This window comes from Rana temporaria, chromosome 9 (genome assembly GCF_905171775.1).
Source record: "Rana temporaria chromosome 9, aRanTem1.1, whole genome shotgun sequence".
In the NCBI taxonomy this organism is placed as follows: Eukaryota; Metazoa; Chordata; class Amphibia; order Anura; family Ranidae; genus Rana; species Rana temporaria.
The window spans coordinates 49,337,491-49,356,447 of record NC_053497.1 but is presented as its reverse complement, the minus strand read 5'-3'; the positions used below and the strand labels follow the sequence as shown (position 1 = coordinate 49,356,447).

The window sequence follows — 18,957 nt, the reverse complement described above, 5'->3', positions numbered from 1 at the left end:
ATGTATTCACTGCACTGTGTCTATGGATCATCAGCTTTGTCACCCTAGACTCCAGATTTGGAGTACAGAACACCTCCCCCTCAAATCAACTCAATAACTTGGAGGGAAGGGGCGTTCTGTAGTCCACAGACATGAACTGGGGAACAAAACATGGAAATGTATATGGATTATAGAGATGTCCTATGTTTTTTCTTTCTTTATGTTGCCTATACATATGCATTAAACTGATGGTTCAGTGATAATCATTCTTTCATGCACAACTTTTTTAGGTTAAGTCTTTCAGAAAGCAGCTATGTACACAAATCCTTCAAATCACACCACCTTCATCTTTTTCATTATAACTGGAATTTCAGACATTGAAGAGTTTCAGAATCTGATCTTCATTCTCGTTTTGTTTATTTATCTCCTCACCCTTGGTGGTAACATGACCATTTTGCTTTTGGTCTGCTTTGATCGTCATCTCCATACTCCAATGTACTTTTTCTTAGCCAACTTGTCTATTTCAGACATGTCTTCCTCCACCATAACATTGCATAAGAGTCTTGTTATCCATATTACAGGAAACAAAATAATTTCTTATTCTAGTTGCTTGGCTCAAATGTATATGTTTGCATCACTAACAGGACATGAACTTTTTATACTGACAGCTATGAGCTATGATCGTTATGTGGCCATCTGCAACCCATTGCGTTATCACACTATCATGAGCAATAACACGTGTGTTCTGCTGGCCATGTGCTGTTGGGTGTTGGGTTTTGTAGTGGTCATTCCACCAACTGTCACTGTATCAGGATTTATATGCTATACCTCCAACAAAATCAATCATTTCTTTTGTGAGATGGCGTCACTTACAATGCTAACTTGCAGTGACACTTCCGTTCTGGAACTTCTGAACCTTACGGAAGGGCTAATTGTGGCAACACTCCTACCTTTCCTCCTGACTTTTATTCCCTACATATTCATTATATCTACCATATTAAGAATTTCATCCAGTACTGGTAGGCGTAAAGCCTTTTATACATGTTCCTCCCATCTCACTGTCGTTGTACTTCTCTATGTGATTCTAACTTGTCAGTATATCGTACCAACTTCTACAGACTCAAAAAAGTTTTTCTCGCTCTTTAACACAGCTGCTGTCCCAATGCTAAATCCATTGATCTACAGTTTAAAGAATAAAGATGTGATGTCAGCTCTTCGAAGATGTCTCAGATGGTGTAGGGTCAAGTATGGAAAAACACATGGGCTAGAAAGAAATATTTAACTTTCATGACATACGTTTGCCAAAATGGCAAACGTATGTCATGAAAGCTAAATAAATAAATAAATGTTTTCAAGTACAAAAGACATTCAGCCTCACTAAGCAAATTAAACTACATAGGAGTACCTGTGTAGCGCATAGACAAAACAGATTAAAGTTTTTGTTGTCTAACTGCTTTTTTCTATTAAATAAAAGATTTAATCTCATTGGTATCTTGTGGTCAAAACAAACATATTTTATGTAGCACAAACTGTTTAGCAAGGTTTTTTGTAAAACAAGTAATGCCGCGTACACACGATCAGTCCATCCAATGAGAACAGACCGACGGAGCGTTGTCATAGGTTAACCGATGAAGCTGACTGATGGCCCGTCGCGCCTACACACCATTGGTTAAATAACCGATCGTGTCAGAACGCGGTGACGTAAAACACAACGACGTGCTGAAAAAAATGAAGTTCAATGCTTCCAAGCATGCGTCGACTTGATTCTGAGCATGCATGGATTTTTAACTGATGGTTGTGCATACTAACGATCGGTTTTGACCTATCGGTTAGCAATCCATCGGTTAAATTTTAAAGCAAGTTGGCTTTTTTTTAACCCAAGGTTACATAACCTATCGGGCCTACACACGATCGGTTTGGACCGATGAAAACGGTTCTTCAGACCGTTATCCTCTGGTTAACCGATCGCATGTACAAGGCCTAATGTTACTATTGGTTTTCTTTGTTGAGATTTATTGAGCGTGAAGACGTCTTTCTAAAATAAGAACATTTAAATATAGAACAAGCAAAAAATTATACAAATATCAGATATTTAACGTTTCTGATGGCCTTACCTTCTGATAGAAGTATATTCTTTATAATAAAACTCCTTGTTTTTATGTATATTTGATATTCAAAGCTACTGTAAAGGCAAAAAATAAACTTTCAATTGATTACTTTAAAATAAATATACCTTGTGTAATTACTGGATGTTCTTTCATTTTTTTAAGGAGTTTTCTGTACATATATTTCTGGTACGATATAATTAATATTTTTATGTTTTAGCTCCAAGCATGATCCAAATTTACCTCCTAGCATCCCTCTCCCCTCTAGAATAGGTCTAATGCTGACCTTAACCAGTAGATTTCCATTTGAACATTTGGATGAGAATGGATCAAAATTGTTTATCCGAGCAATCAATGGTGCTTTCACGGACTCAACTAATGCCGAACAACTTTTCATTTGAGTACCATGTCAATGTCTTGATTTTCGATTGATGATCTGAATTACCTTTGATGAGTGCACTTGCATAACACAAGTTAGATTTTTCTCATCTGGAAGCCATTTTAACAAATAGAAGTTTGTTTATTACTATTTTATTTGACTATTATTATATTATTATTATGATACAGGATTTATATCGCACCAACACTTAGTGCAGCACTTTAAATAAAGGGAGACAATACAGCAATACAAGAGGATTAGGAGGGCCCAAGGTAATAACTGTAAGGGATGAACCGATGGGAGAGTTAGTAAATTTTGTTATTAGCTGAAAGCAGGATAGGCTTCCCTGAAGAGCTGAGTCTCAAGGGATCACCTTAAAGTGGACACAGTAGGAGATAAAACATTGCAAGTACCCAGGGAGCATGCCAGAAGCTCTGTGACATACTATTTGTTTTTATTGTAGACCAACAATGCTACCTTCTGCAGAAAGGGGGTGGGGAGTGAGCATGCAGGGAGGCTGATCTTCACATGCTGGCAGTGGCATTAAAGGGTAACTAAAGTTTTGTTTTTTTGAACAAACATGTCATACTTACCCCCTATGTGCAGTTGGTTTTGCACACAGTGGCCCCAGTCCTCCTCTTTTGGGGTCCCTCAGCAGCACTCCTGGCTCCTCCTTATAGCGGCTACAAAATAGGGGATAGAATTATGATTTTTTTTACTAGTAATGGCAGTTATCTGCGATTTTTGTCAGGGCTGTGATATTATGGCGGACACATCGGACACTTTTGACACATTTTTGGGACCATTCACATTTATACAGCGAACAGTGCTATAAATATGCACTGATTATTGTATAAATGTGACTGGCAGGGAATGGGGTTAACACTAGGGGGCAAGGAAGGGGTTAAATGTGTTCCCTGGGAGTTATTCTTGCTGTGGGGGGAGGGGACTGACTGGGAGAGGTGACCGATATGTGTCCCTATGTACAAGGGACACAGCATCAGTTTCCTCTCCCTGACAGGACGTGGATCTCTGTTTTTACTCACAGAGATCCAAATCCTTGGCTGTGTAATGGCCGATCGCGGGCACCTGGCGGACATCGCGGCTGCCAGGCACGCGCAATGGGAGATCTCAGTGATGCGCCGGGCACGCACGTGCACCGCCGGCGGCGCTCGCACGCACCCCAGTGGCCGGAGGCCAGACTGCCTCCCGGCATTGTAGAGCCACCTTGTGGCCATCTTTTTACAATGGCCCAGGTCTGAAGAAGTTAAACCAGCTTTTGCTGAAATATTTCCCCCACAGCAAATTTCCCCCACAGTACTTTTTCTGATGCTAGTAGTCCTCAGTTTTATTCCTGCTTCAAGGTGATAGCCATCTCTGAAGTATGCAAAAACAGCTTTCCATTAATTCTACACAGACTTACCTCACTACCAATATAGCATTAATGTACTTATTTTGCAAAAAACATCTTTCCATTAATTCTACACTAATTCGTACCTAACTCTCTTCATAGCAGTTTAAAAACACTGCTCCGTTACTTCTGCCTTACTTCCTGGTCAGACTTTAGATCATGACACTAAAAGTAGTTGACCAGTCGAGGGTAGATGATGCAGGGTGTGTGTTAATGAGATCAGCTGGTCAACTCCTTCCTGTGTCATGACCTATAGTCTGACCAGGAAGTAAGGCAGAAGTAATCAAGTAGTATGTTTAAACAGCTATGAAGAGAGATAGGTAAGCCGGTGTAGAATTAATGGAAATATGTTTTTACAAAATAAGTACATTAACCTTCCTGGCGGTATGATTCTTTCAGAAAAAACATGCTGAAAGCGGTACCATTATTTGCAAGGAAATTTGGCGTTTTATATTGTAGGTCTGTAATTTTTAGAAATAACTCACTTAAATCTGACCAAACAAGATTCTAATAGACATCCCGGGTATGACATTTTTTTAAAAACAAAATTATAAATTATAATATAATAAATAATTATAAATAATTATAACAAATAATAATATAATTATAATAAAAATTATTCAATAATGTAATCAAATCAAAATCACTGAAATTTGCTCAGTTGCAGAATTGTCGCTGTCATTATTATTATTTTTTATGACGAATTTCCCCACAAATCGCTATCGCACAATTCTGCAAGTGATTATAATTTATTATCGCTGTTTTTTTAGCTGATCTAAAACTATTTTTGACATAAAGGGACACTTTTGGTTGCTATGGACAATCTACAGTTTGCAGGGAGAAAGAAAAGTTTTTATTATATAAAATGACATGCATGACACTGGGCAGACCACTAGGGACAAGGGGGGGTGTTTTTTTTACATACAGTACTGTAATCTATAAGATTACAGTATACTGTATGTATTGTGTTTGTTTACTTTTTTGAATTTGGCGCCGTTCTCCGTCCCCGTGCGTCGTAACGTCGCAGGGAACGGAGATCGGCGTCACACAGAGGCACTGTGTGAATCGAGCGAGGTCCCGCTCGCTCACACAGCGCGGTGGCATCGCTGGATCCAGGGACATGGTAAGTAAACCAAGCCTGTGGATCTAGCGAGGCAAGCCCGAGTCTGACTCGGGGGTTACCGCTCGCAGCAGGAAAATCTAACCCTGAGTCAGACTCGGGAATTCCGCCAGGCAGGTTAATGTTATATTGGTAGTGAGGTAAGTCTGTGTAGAATTAATGGAAAGCTGTTTTTGCATACTTCAGAGATGGCTATCACCTTGAAGCAGGAATAACATAAACAAAGTCCTTCAAAAATCACTAAGTATTATTTTAATGAAATCTACAGATTTAAAAATAAAATTATAAACACAGAACAAACTGTGTGCTTAGTGCAAAAGGAGGTAATACAGCAAACAATATTCCAGACACAAAAGAATTACAAAAATAATTGCTCTAAAAGGTGCACCAAACCAATATCTCTGTAGTGATAAATACAACAATATGTTTATGAAAAAATCAGGTTAACTCATATTAAACCATAATAAAAAGTGTGCATCAAATAAATGATGAAATAGTAGTCTCATAACACATAAATTACTTATGCATAACAAAGAAGTAAACTTCAAAGAGAAATATATAAAAGTCCAAATGTAAAATCTTGAAAATTATCTTACGTGTAAGAATCCCAAACCACCTCACAGACAGGTGTACCAGTTCCCTTACCAAACAGTAATGATCTCCAGATTTCACATTTGGACTCTTATTTAGTTATCTTTGAAGTTTACTTCTTTGTTATGCAAGTGATTTATATGTTATAGGACTGCTATTTCATCATTTATTTGATGCACATTGTTTATTATGGTTAAATATGAGTTAACCTTTTATACTAGATATGTCGGGCTAGTGGTAGAACACCCAATTGATTAGCACCTCATCCCAAATAATTAAATATGTAAAGTGGAAAATAAGAAGGGGATTATCATGGTGGTTACAGATAATAATGGAAACCATGTATTAAAAAATATATAATTTTAAAAAAATACAACAGAGCTGATTTGTTCAAGGTTAAAATAAAATTGGAAGAAAATATAATTGTCGAACGTTTTTTCTGGACAAAAATAAACACCCTTCCACCCTCTTACTGGTTCAGGCTTTTTTCTAACTATCTCCTAAAGCAGGGATATACTCACCTAATGAGAAAAATATAAATCGCGCTACCTCTAAAACATGTGAAAAAAGTGTTTAAATCACAAAGCAAAAATAAGTAATGTATGATGGTATATATAAATCACTAATATACCAAAAGCAGGAGAGGTTGATTGCCACTATAGAACACTATAGAGCACTCTCATACCCCTCAATAACAGTGAGTCAGTGATAACATTAATAATGAACATCAAAATAAATTAACCAGTTCCCGACCACCGCATGTACATATACGTCCACAATATGGCACGTACAGGCACATGGGCGTATAGGTACGTCCCCGCCTTACCTCGGTTCGGGGGTCCGATCGGGACCCCCTCCGGTACATGCGACGGCCGGGAACGGTGTACGGGAGGTCCGGGAGGAGGGGGCGGCTATTGGTTTCCAGCCGTCCCCTCTCGATCTCCCTCGGCGAATGAGATTGCAGCAGAGCCCTCCCTGCCTGTGTAACTGTAAACACAGGCAGGGAGGAAGTGACGTTTTCTCCCCTCTGGCGGTCTTTTCGTCTGATTCCAGAGGAGAGAAGACGTCAGTACTGTGAGTTGCACCAACAGCACACTGACACAGCACACATAGGCACATAACCCCCCCCGATCACCCCCCCAGCACCCCCAGATCACCCCCTGTCACAGTGTCACTGATTGCAGTGATCATTTATTTTCTGATCACTGCTTTTAGTGTCAGTGTGACAGAAAAAAGTGTCAGGGCAGTTAGGTTTAGGCCCCTTTAGGTCCAGGGTAGCCCCCTACCCCCCCCCCCCAATAAAGGTTTAACCCCTGATTGCCCCTAAAGTTAACCCTTTCACCCCTATTGCCAGTGTCACTAAGCGATCGGTTTCTGATCGCTGTATTAGTGTCCCTGTTGCCGCTAGGCAGTTAGTTTTTTTTGAGGTTCGCCGCCAGGTTTATATAGCGTTAGGTACCCCCATAAATAAAGGTTTTAACCCCTGATTGCCCCTAGAGTTAACCCTTTCACCCCTATTGCCAGTGTCACTAAGCGATCGGTTTCTGATCGCTGTATTAGTGTCACTGTTGCCGCTAGGCAGTTAGTTTTTTTTGAGGTTCGCCGCCAGGTTTATATAGCGTTAGGTACCCCCATAAATAAAGGTTTTAACCCCTGATTGCCCCTAGAGTTAACCCTTTCACCCCTATTGCCAGTGTCACTAAGCGATCGGTTTCTGATCGCTGTATTAGTGTCACTGTTGCCGCTAGGCAGTTAGTTTTTTTTTAGGTTCGCCGCCAGGTTTATATAGCGTTAGGTACCCCCATAAATAAAGGTTTTAACCCCTGATTGCCCCTAGAGTTAACCCTTTCACCACTGATCACTGTATAAGTGTCACTGGTGACGTGGTTAGCCAGTTAGTTATTTAGTTATTTTAGGTTCGCCACCAGGTTTTTAGAAAGCGTTAGGTACCCCCATATATTACCGAATAAAGGTTTTAACCCCCTGATTGCCCCCTAGTTAACCCTTTCACCAGTGATCACCGTATAAGTGTTACGGTTGACGCTGGTTGGTTAGTTTGCTGTTTATAGCATCAGAGCACCCGCCGTATATAACCCAATAGGTTTAACCCCCTGATCACCCGGCGGGTGATATAAATTTAATTTTAGCGCCAGTCAGGGTCTGCGTCACCCCAGGCAGCGTTAGGTTAGAGCCAGTACCGCTTACACCCACTCGCTAAGCATACACCCCCCTTAGTGGTATAGGATCTGAACGGATCGATACCTGATCTGATCAGATCTATACTAGCGTACCCAGCAGTTTAGGGTACCCAAAAACGCATTGTTAGCGGAATCAGCCCAGATACCCGCTAGCACCTGCGTTTTCCCCCCTCTGCCCAGCCCAACCCACCCAAGTGCAGTATCGATCGATCACTGTCACTTACAAAACACAAGACACATAACTGCAGCGTTCGCAGAGACAGGCCTGATCCCTGCGATCGCTTACAGTTTTTTTTGAAGCGTTTTCTACATTTGCTTTTCTATAGTCAGGTGCTTTTTTTACCTGTGAATCCTTACCATTGTACCACTAAATTTAGAGTCCAAAATGGCAAACCGAAGGTACAATGATAAGCAGGCCTTGGAGTTCATGTGCATGTCAGATAGTGAAGAGGAGGAGGTCACGCATCTGACAGATTCTGGCTCAGAATATGAACCCATTTACGACAGCGGCTCCATGTCAGATAGCTCGCACGACGAAGTTGAGGTCCCTGCTAAGGCCAGGCGTACCCGATCCCATTCTGATGTTGTTGAGCAGCAAGAACCGCAGGACCCTCGTATGGAGCAGAGATCCAGTACTAGCGCCGCTATTCCTTCTGGTGAATTGGCAAGCACCAGCGGCCTAGTACACCCTGGTCGTTTATCCAGCACTGCAGTAACACTTGGTGACGTGGCGAGTCCCATAAGTGCAGTTGAAGCTGGCGATGTGGCAAGCACAAGTAGTGTCCCGCTGCCACCAAGAAAAAGACAGAGACAGGCCCGTCGTGCCCATAGTGCCCTTCCTGTAGAATTTGCCTATCCTGATTGGGTCCCCACCACTTCTACAGCACCTGTACTTCCCCCATTCACTGGCCAAGCCGGTATTCAGGTGGATACAGCGAACTTTATGTCACTTGATTTTTATTCGCTGTATTTCACGGAAGATCTCTATAGATCTATTGTGGACCAGACTAATTTATATGCTGGTACTTACATCGCCGCTAACCCCCAGTCTCGCCTTGCCAAAGAATGGAAACCTCTCGAGGTTTCCGAATTTAAGACCTTTCTGGGCCTTACCCTCAACATGGGCATACACAAATTTCCGTCATTGCGGATGTATTGGTCCACACATCCCATTGACCATATGTACATTTTCTCTGCTCACATGGCCAGGAGACGATACGAGGCGATCCTGCGGTTCCTGCATTTCAGTGACAATGCACTTTGTCGTCCACGTGGAGACCCTGAATTTGACCGGCTCTACAAAATTCGGCCCCTCGTAAACCATTTCAACGAACGTTTTGCAGCCTTGTTTAATCCCCAGCAGGTTGTATGCGTTGATGAGTCCCTGATTAAATTTGCTGGCCGCTTGTCTTTCAAACAGTTCCTTCCCAGCAAGCGTGCCAGATACGGGGTCAAGCTCTATAAGCTCTGTGACAGGGCCACAGGCTACACATGGAGCTTTAGGGTTTACGAGGGAAAAGATAGTCAGGTAGAGCCGGAAGGATGCCCAGATTACATGGGGAGCGCTGGCAAGATTGTTTGGGACTTGGTGTCACCCTTATTCGGAAAGGGGTACCATTTGTATGTGGACAATTTTTACAGCAGCGTGCCACTTTTTAGCCACTTATTTGATCAACAGATTGGAGCATGTGGCACCGTGCGACCTAATCGCCGGGGCTTCCCCCAGCGGCTTGTAGATGCCCGTGTTAGGCCGGGGGCGAGAGCCTGCTGCAGATGTAAAAATTTGCTCGCTGTGAAGTGGCGGGACAATAGGAATGTTTTCGTTCTTACCACCCTTCACGCAGACACGACAGTCCAAATTCGTACGGCGACTGGTGTTGTGGAGAAACCCCTCTGTGTCCACGAATATAACCTTAATATGGGAGGGGTGGACCTCAACGACCAGTTGATGGCGCCGTATCATATTGCCCGTAAGACGAGACGCTGGTACAAAAAAGTGTCTCTACATTTATTTCAATTGGCTCTACTGAATGCTCATGTCGTATACAGAGCTTCAGGACGGAATGAATCCTTCCTTCAATTCCAGAGGGATATCATCACAGAACTCCTGTATCCAGGCGGTATTGTACCTCACCATCTCCTACCAAATGCAGTAAGCCGACTGCATGAGAGGCATTTTTCTTATGTCCTCCCGAGTACCCCTACCCAACGAGCCCCCCAAAGAAAATGTCGTGTCTGTACCAAGCGCGGATTTAGGCGTGACACCCGTTATTTTTGTCCCAAATGTCCTGGCAATCCTGGTCTTTGTATTGGTGAATGTTTTGAACGCTTCCACACACACGTTAATTATTAGTGTAGGGTGAAACATTTCACAGGCTAGGCACACTCACACAGGGTCTCCCAAGATGCCATCGCATTTTGAGAGACCCAAACCTGGAACCGAAAAGTTGAAGTTACAGTTCACAGTTACAAAAAAAAGTGTTAAAAAAAAAAAAAAAAAGTAAAAAATAAAAACACACAAAAAAATATAAAATAAAAAAACCAAAAATAGTTGTCGTTTTATTGTTCTCTCCCTCTCTATTCTCTCTCTATTGTTCTGCTCTTTTTTACTGTATTCTATTCTGCAAAGTTTTATTGTTGTTATGTTTTTTCATGCTTGCTTTTCAGGTATGTAATTTATTTTACTGTTTTCAGGTACGCCATTCAGCTGTTGCGCGGACTTATTTATCTTGACAGCAACAGCGTTTGCTCCCACGATATATAAAGCCGCGACTCCAGTGCTGTAGGAGGTGATTTCACCACCACAGTTAAAAAAAAGAGCATATATGCCGAAGCATGCGGGCAGCAGGGGCGGAGGAGCGATTTTGCTCCTAATGCCGCGTACATACGGTTGACATTCCTACGGAGGCTTTCCCGTGGAAAAGTCTGACCATGTGTACACGGCATAGAAAAGTCCCACCGTGTGTACGCGGCATAGAAAAGTCCGACCGTACGCGGCATAACTTTTTTGCGGGAGGATGCCCCCATGCTTTGGCATATATATATATTTTAGGCACAGGTTGCGTTAAAAAATGTTTTATTTTTTACTATGTTTTTTTATAGGTATTTGCTTTGCAGGTATGGTATGATCTTACTGTTATACTGGAATGTTACTTTGTTTTAATGTTAACCATCATTTGCTTAGCAGGTACGCCATTCAGTTGCAGTGCGGATTTATTTAGCGTGACAGCAACAGCGTTTGCTCCCACGATATATAAAGCCGCGACTCCAATGCTGTAGGAGGTGATTTCACCACTACAGTTCAAAAAAGAGCATATATGCCGGAGCATGGGGGCATTAGGGGCGGAGGAGCGATTTTGCTCCTAATGCCGCGTACATACGGTTGACATTCCTACGGAGGCTTTCCTGTGGAAAAGTCTGACCATGTGTACACGGCATAGAAAAGTCCGACCGTGTGTACGCGGCATAGAAAAGTCCGACCGTACGCGGCATAACTTTTTTGCGGGAGGATGCCCCCATGCTTCGGCATATATAAATGGTGCATGTATGCCCATCATTAGAAGTGGGTGGATGAAGGGAGGTATTCTAATGGTGGGCATACCCACCGATCAATCTTTTTTTTGTTCAGCCAACAGACTGCATGAAAAAAAAAAAGATTACAATACATGTCCAACAAGAACCATCAACGTACTGGTATGTTGCAGGACTTTGAATGGTTATACCAGAATGATGCCTGCGGGTTTAGGCATCATCTTGGTATCATTCTTTTCAGCCAGCGGTCGGCTTTCATGTAAAAGCAGTCCTAGCGGCTAATTAGCCTCTAGACTGCTTTTACATTCAGTGGGAGGGAATGTCCCCCCCCCCAGATATAAACGGCGCCATTGAGAATATGGGAAAGCATTTTATCACACCGATCTTGGTGTGGTCAGATGCTTTGAGGGCAGAGAAAAGATCTAGGGTCTAATAGACCCCATTTAAAAAAAAAAAAGAGTACCTGTCACTAACTATTGCTATCATAAGGGATATTTACATTCCCTGAGATAACAATAAAAATGGTAAAAAAATAAATAAATGGAAGGAACAGTTAACAAATAAAATAAAAAAAGCGAAATAAATATATAAAAAAATAAAAAAATAAAAAAAAGCATCCCTGTCCCCCCCTGCTCTTGCGCAAAGACGAACGCAAGCGTCGGTCTGGAGTCATATGTAAACAGCAATTGTGGTATCACCGCGAAGGGCAGATCGAGGGCAGTCATTTTAGCAGTAGACCTACTCTGTAAATCTAATGTGGTAACCTGTAAAGGCTTTTAAAGGCTTTTAAAAATGTATGTAGTTTGTCGCCACTGCGCGTTTGTGCGCAATTTTAAAGTATGTCGTGTTTGGTATCCATGTACTCGGCCTAAGATCATAATTTTTATTTCATCAATAATTTGGGCAATATAGTGTGTTTTAGTGCTTTAAAATAAAAGTGTATTTTTTCCCCAAAAAATGCGTTTGAAAAAACGCTGCGCAAATACTGTGTGGAAATTTTTTTTGCAACACCTACCATTTTAATCTGTAGGGCCTTTGCTTTAAAAAAATATATAATGTTTGGGGGTTCAACTTTACTTTCTTGCAAAAAAATAATATGTTTTTATGTAAACAAACAGTGTCAGAAAGGGCTTTTTCTTCAAGTGGTTAGAAGAGTGGGTGATGTGTGACATAAGCTTCTAATTGTTGTGCATAAAATGCCAGGACAATTGAAAACCCCCCCAAATGACCCCATTTTGGAAAGTAGACACCCCAAGCTATTTGCTGAGAGGCATCTTAAGTCCATGGAATATTTTAGATTTTGACCCAAGTTGCGGGAAATATAAATATATATATATATATATATTTTTTTTTGCGCAAAGTTGTCACTAAATGATATATTGCTCAAACATGCCATGGGCATATGTGGAATTACACCCCAAAATGCATTCTGCTGCTTCTCCTGAGTACGGGGATACCACATGTGTGAGACTTTTTGGGAGCCTAGCCGCGTACGGGACCCCAAAAACCAATCACCGCCTTCAGGCTTTCTAAGGGTGTAAATTTTTGATTTCACTCCTCACTACCTATCACAGTTTCGAAGGCCATAAAATGCCAAAATAGCACAAAAAAAAACCCAAATGACCCCATTTTGGAAAGAAGACACCCCAAGGAAACTGCTGAGAGGCATGTTGAGTCCATTGATTTTTTTTTTTTTTGTCCAAAGTGATTGAATAATGAGAAAAAAAAAAGAAAAATGTGTCACTAAATGATATATTGCTCACACATGCCATGGTTATATGTGGAGTTGCACCCTAAAATACATTCTGCTGCTTCTCCTGAGTACGGGGATACCACATGTTTGGGACTTTTTGGGAGCCTAGCCGCGTACGGGACCCCGAAAACCAAGCACCGCCTTCAGCATTTCTAAGGGCGCAAATTTTTGATTTCACTCCTCACTACCTATCACAGTTTCGAAGGCCATAAAATGCCAAAATAGCACAAAAAACCCCCAAATGACCCCATTTTGGAAAGTAGACACCCCAAGCTATTTGCTGAGAGGCATGTTGAGTCCATGGAATATTTAATTTTTTTGCCCCAAGTGATTGAATCATGACCAAAAAAAATTAAAATAAAAAAATGTACAAAACATTGTCACTAAATGATATATTTCTCACACATGCCATGGTTATATGTGGAATTGCACCCCAAAATACATTCTGCTACTTCTCCTGAGTACGGGGATACCACATGTGTGGGACTTTTTGGGAGCCTAGCCGCGTATGAGACCCCGAAAACCAAGCACCGCCTTCAAGATTTCTAAGGACATAAATTTTTGATTTCACTCACACAAATCTTGAAGGCAGTGCTTGGTTTTCGGGGCCCCGTACGCGGCTAGGCTCCCAAAAAGTCCCACACATGTGGTATCCCCGTACTCAGGAGAAGCAGCAGAATGTATTTTGGGGTGCAATTCCACATATAACCGTGGCATGTGTGAGAAATATATCATTTAGTGACAACGTTTTGTATTTTTTTTTTTTTGGTCATTATTCAGTGACTTGGGGCAAAAAAATTAAATATTCCATGGACTCAACATGCCTCTCAGCAAATAGCTTGGGGTGTCTACTTTCCAAAATGGGGTCATTTGGGGGGGTTTTGTGCTGTTTTGGCATTTTATTGCCTTCGAAACTGTGATAGGTAGTGAGGAGTGAAATCAAAAATTTATGCCCTTAGAAATCCTGAAGGCGGTGATTGGTTTTCGGGGTCCCGTACGCGGCTAGGCTCCCAAAAAGTCCCACACATGTGGTATCCCCGTACTCAGGAGAAGCAGCAGAATGTATTTTGGGGTGCAATTCCACATATAACCGTGGCATGTGTGAGAAATATATCATTTAGTGACAACGTTTTGTATTTTTTTTTTTTTGGTCATTATTCAATCACTTGGGGCCATAAAATTAAATATTCCATGGACTCAACATGCCTCTCAGCAAATAGCTTGGGGTGTCTACTTTCCAAAATGGGGTCATTTGGGGGGGTTTTGTGCTGTTTTGGCATTTTATTGCCTTCGAAACTGTGATAGGTAGTGAGGAGTGAAATCAAAAATGTATGCCCTTAGAAATCTTGAAGGCGGTGCTTTGTTTTCGGGGCCCCGTATGCGGCTAGGCTCACAAAAAGTCCCACATATGTGGTATCCCCGTACTCGGGAGAAGCAGCAGAATGTATTTTGGGGTGCAATTCCACATATAACTATGGCATGTGTGAGCAATATATCATTTAGTGACAACTTTGTGCAAAAAAAAATCAGTTTGTCATATTCCCGCAACTTGTGTCAAAATATAAAATATTCCATGGACTCGACATGCCTCTCAGCAAATAGCTTAGGGTGTCTACTTTCCAAAATGGGGTCATTTGGTTTTTTTTTTTGCTATTTTGGCATTTTATGGCCTTCGAAACCTTGATAGGTAGTGAGGAGTGAAATCAAAAATTTGTGCCCTTAGAAATGCTGAAGGCGGTGCTTGGGTTTTGGGGCCCCGTATGCGGCTAGGCTCCCAAAAAGTCCCACACATGTGGTATCCCCGTACTCAGGAGAAGCAGCAGAATGTATTTTGGGGTGCAATTCCACATATAACCATGGCATGTGTGAGAAATATATCATTTAGTGACAACTTTTTGTAAACATTTTTTTTTTTTTTTTTTCGTCATTATTCAATCACTTGGGACAAAAAAATTAAATATTCAATGGACTCAACATGCCTCTCAGCAGTTTCCTTGGGGTGTCTACTTTCCAAAATGGGGTCATTTGGGGGGGTTTTGTACTGCCCTGCCATTTTAGCACCTCAAGAAATGAGATAGGCAGTCATAAAATAAAAGCTGTGTAAATTCCAGAAAATGTACCCTAGTTTGTAGACGCTATAACTTTTGCGAAAACCAATAAATATACGCTTATTGCGATTTTTTTTACTAAAGACATGTGGCTGAATACATTTTGGCCTAAATGTTTGACTAAAATTTAGTTTATTCGATTTTTTTTACTTTTTGTTATAAGAAAAATCATTTTTTTTCAAAATTTACGGTCTTTTTGCGTTTATATCGCAAAAAATAAAAATCGCAGAGGCGATCAAATACCATCAAAATAAAGCTCTATTTGTGGGAAGAAAAGGACGCAAGTTTCGTTTCGGTACAACATTGCATGACCGCGCAATTACCAGTTAAAGCAGCGCATTGCCAAATTGTAAAAACACCTCTGGTCTTTAGACAGCGTATTGGTCCGGAGCTTAAGTGGTTAAATAAGAATTAAATAAAAATTATGCATTCAAATGAATCTTCTTAAAATGAAACAAACATTTTTAATTAAAGTTATAGGATACTATAGCAGAAAAAGTCCATAAATGTTTAACACATGAAATGCCAAACACCCATGCTCTGTGCCAAATTCCAGAATATGTTGAAAACGTTTTCAGAGAAAAGTGATGTATCCTCCACCAAACAATAGATTGGCTCCTTACCAGATCGCCATGATCCCTTATGACAGGGGATCATGAACAGCATATAATAGGTAGTCACTTCCAGCCACGCAGTTCAGACAGATTCGTTCCTTAACATTGGGTCTCATCCACAAGTGATAAAATCACCAGCATAAATGCCCACCATGTAAAAAACAATAACAGCTCCACATAGAGCATTAAATGAGTAGAAAAATTGATTAAAAAGTTGTATTGCACTTACAAGCATGCAGTAAAATAATGCCTCAAATCTGATGTGCCGGCCGGTACACAAATTTCCAGACACCCGTCCTCTGGGGGAACGTTTGGAGCTCTTGGGTGACGACAGCGCAATGCTTTTTGGGCGGAGCGGCGCGCTGTCTTCGGAGGTTGGCCCAAGATGGCTGCAATAGTTTTCTATCCTAGGGTAACAGTTCTCACTCACTGTATTGTATCTTTTGAGGAGCTGCGTTTTATTCTATTTTATCCTATGAAAGGAAGTGTGTTAGGACTACAGAATGCGCCACATCATTTATATAAAAAGGGAGATGTGTTCTGTAGTCTTAATACACTTTGTTTCTTAGGCAAATTAAGTTATCAGGCCACTGAACTTCTGGAAAGATTAACAGGTATTTTTTGCACTTACCAAAGAAATATATCGAAACAGTTTCAATGGTATATTTAACCAGGAAGATTTAGCTACTCAATGACCAGGCCATTTTTGCAATAAGGCACTGCGCTGAATTAACTGACAATTGCGCGGTCGTGCGATGATGTACCCAAACAGAATTGACGTCCTTATTTTCCCACAAATCGGGAGTTAACAGTTTGAATGGAGACAAACAAGATTCATTCGAGTTTACATACATATTAATGGTATGCATTAAGTGAAAATATATTGTTATATCCAGCCGAATAACAAATGGTATGTTTTCTTCTGTTTTTGTACCAAAAATATTGAATATATGTTTTTTGATACTTTGTATATGACAAGCAAGTATATTAATGCAAATTTATTGTGAACGTTTTCTTTATGAAAATTTTGAAACAATAAGATCTCTTTCACATTAGCGGACCAATCAGGTCCGCCTGTCATATTTTCAGGCAGACCCGATCGCACCACCCATTGCGGATGCCAGAGGCATCTGATCTGATAAAATGCGCTAAAAATAGACGTATGCCGATATGTTCGCTATCCAGCCAGCACGCCGGATCAGAAGACAATCAGATGGAAATGCAGTCCGTTTCCATCCGACGGCCCCATACAGCAGAGCGGGCTGTGTCTATGTCTGCTCTGCATAGTGGAGTGGACACAGGCCTGTTATCCGCCTGCTCAGGGGGGATCAGTGGAGCGATCCCCATCTGAAAGGGGCCTAAAATGATACCAAGAAGGCATCTATCATACCATAAAAGTTGTATGTATGTATTTGGAAATTGTGTCGACTGTGAAGTCACATAATGCAATTATAATCAATGCTGTGCTACATGTGCTAGAGCTGACCTGAACTCAAAAAGGGAAAATTTGCTATATTATCACGAGCAACCAAAAATGTATATTGGGACTAAGTGGTACCCCTAAAATTACTTTTTTCTGGAATTCCTCTTGAAAAAGCAGAGCCCTTTCTGACGTGGTGCCTAGGCACTTCTGTGTCTACAGCCTCATAGCTGTATAACTGCAATGTGTGATTAGGGCTGACCATACTGTATATTATGCAATTTTCTTGTACAATTTTCCTTTAGATTTACCTGTAGCGCCCACCCCAAATCTAGAGGGCGCTATTTCAAACTTAAGGGAAGTCTGGGCCAATACTTGGGCCCAGACCTATTCGATTAACTCAAATTTGCCTCTGTTCTGGCTGTGGTACTGCTTGGTAGTTTCCCTTGTTGCCTGCAGGTGGTGTTGCCATCTTGGCCTTATGTTGGAACACGGGTGTACCATGGTTTATTGGGTGTCCTTTCTCGGCATTAGTACAGTGGGAGTGGTGACCCCGCTGTGCATGCTGGGGAGGGGTACTTAAGTGGCAGATGCCATTTTACGGGGTCCTTCGCCTCGTGGCCCTCCTGGCATGAGGTGTGCATGTGTGTGAGCCCGACTTCGGGGGCCACGTTGGCCCGGAGTTGCTTCACTTTTTAGTAGGCCCAGCTATGCTGGTTGGGGCCTGCAATCCTAAAAGGGGATCCCAAGCTGTCTGTCTACAAGGCAGGAAGCTATCTTAATGAAGGAAACCGGGGGATAACCTGCCCTGGAGGAGACCGGCAAAGTGCTAGTGTCTCAGGTGAGGCCTGCTGACCGAATCAAGGAGGGATCCACTACATTGAAAGCCATGCAGTCTGCCGATTCTGGCTTAAAGGCTCTTCTACTGCATGGTTGGAGGTCCAGGACTTTAAAATCCTGTGGCAGAGGATTCCTGGATGCATCCAAGTACATTCAAAGGTCTGTGGCAGAGACCAAGTACATTCAAAGGTCTGTGGCAGAGACCAAGTTCATTCCAAGAGGTCTGTGGCAGAGACCGTCTGGACATTAGTTTGTGCATCATCCCGGCTGCTAGGCCACGTGAGAGGGGACTATACGGGTGAGCAATTCCCACTCAATAGCTGAGAGTGGAGACTGATTGACTATTTTTTAAGCATTCTGTACCGTGTACCTGAACCTTCCCCTGCTCTTCTCCTCCCTTCTACTTTCTCTACTTCAAGTTACCCTGCAGTAAAAGTAAAACCCAACTGTTGAAGGTTTTACATCTGTCTGGACTCTGGACATTGCATTTCTTATGGACTGACAACAAAGCTATGAAGGTAATGTGCAAACCCAACATTTTACCAGAAGCTCCTTCAGGGTAGTGCTACACGTGGAGGCTCGTCCGGGATCATTTGCCGTTGCCTTTGGAAACTTGATTAATGTTTTTTTGCATTTGGGAAGTCAATGAGAAAGTTTTGGACTGTGCTTTGAACAAGAGAAGAAGGGGTTAAGGGGTACAGATCTCTACTTTGCCAACTGTGTAGGTCACTGAAGAGAAAGCCCTCGAACTACGTGCCAAAAGAGCTAAACTGGGAGGAGTTCCCGCCACCAACATGAACCGCGAGAGTGTTTTTTTCGCGCCAAAGACCAGGAGTTGCTGGATCAAGTGAGTGGATCGAGCAGCATGTCGTCCTTCTCTTGGGCACCTGCGATGTCGGGACCCAGGA

General features: G+C 41.8%; 1 protein-coding gene across 1 annotated transcript; it reads left to right on the top strand.

The window, feature by feature from the left end:
- The first annotated feature begins 275 nt into the window (after positions 1–275).
- LOC120914429 (olfactory receptor 6C74-like) lies at positions 276–1,586 on the top strand. The gene has a single exon (XM_040325124.1). It carries the CDS (start codon positions 293–295, stop codon positions 1,259–1,261), a length of 969 nt encoding a protein of 322 aa, XP_040181058.1. The 5' UTR covers positions 276–292; the 3' UTR covers positions 1,262–1,586.
- Positions 1,587–18,957: the final 17,371 nt, after the last annotated feature.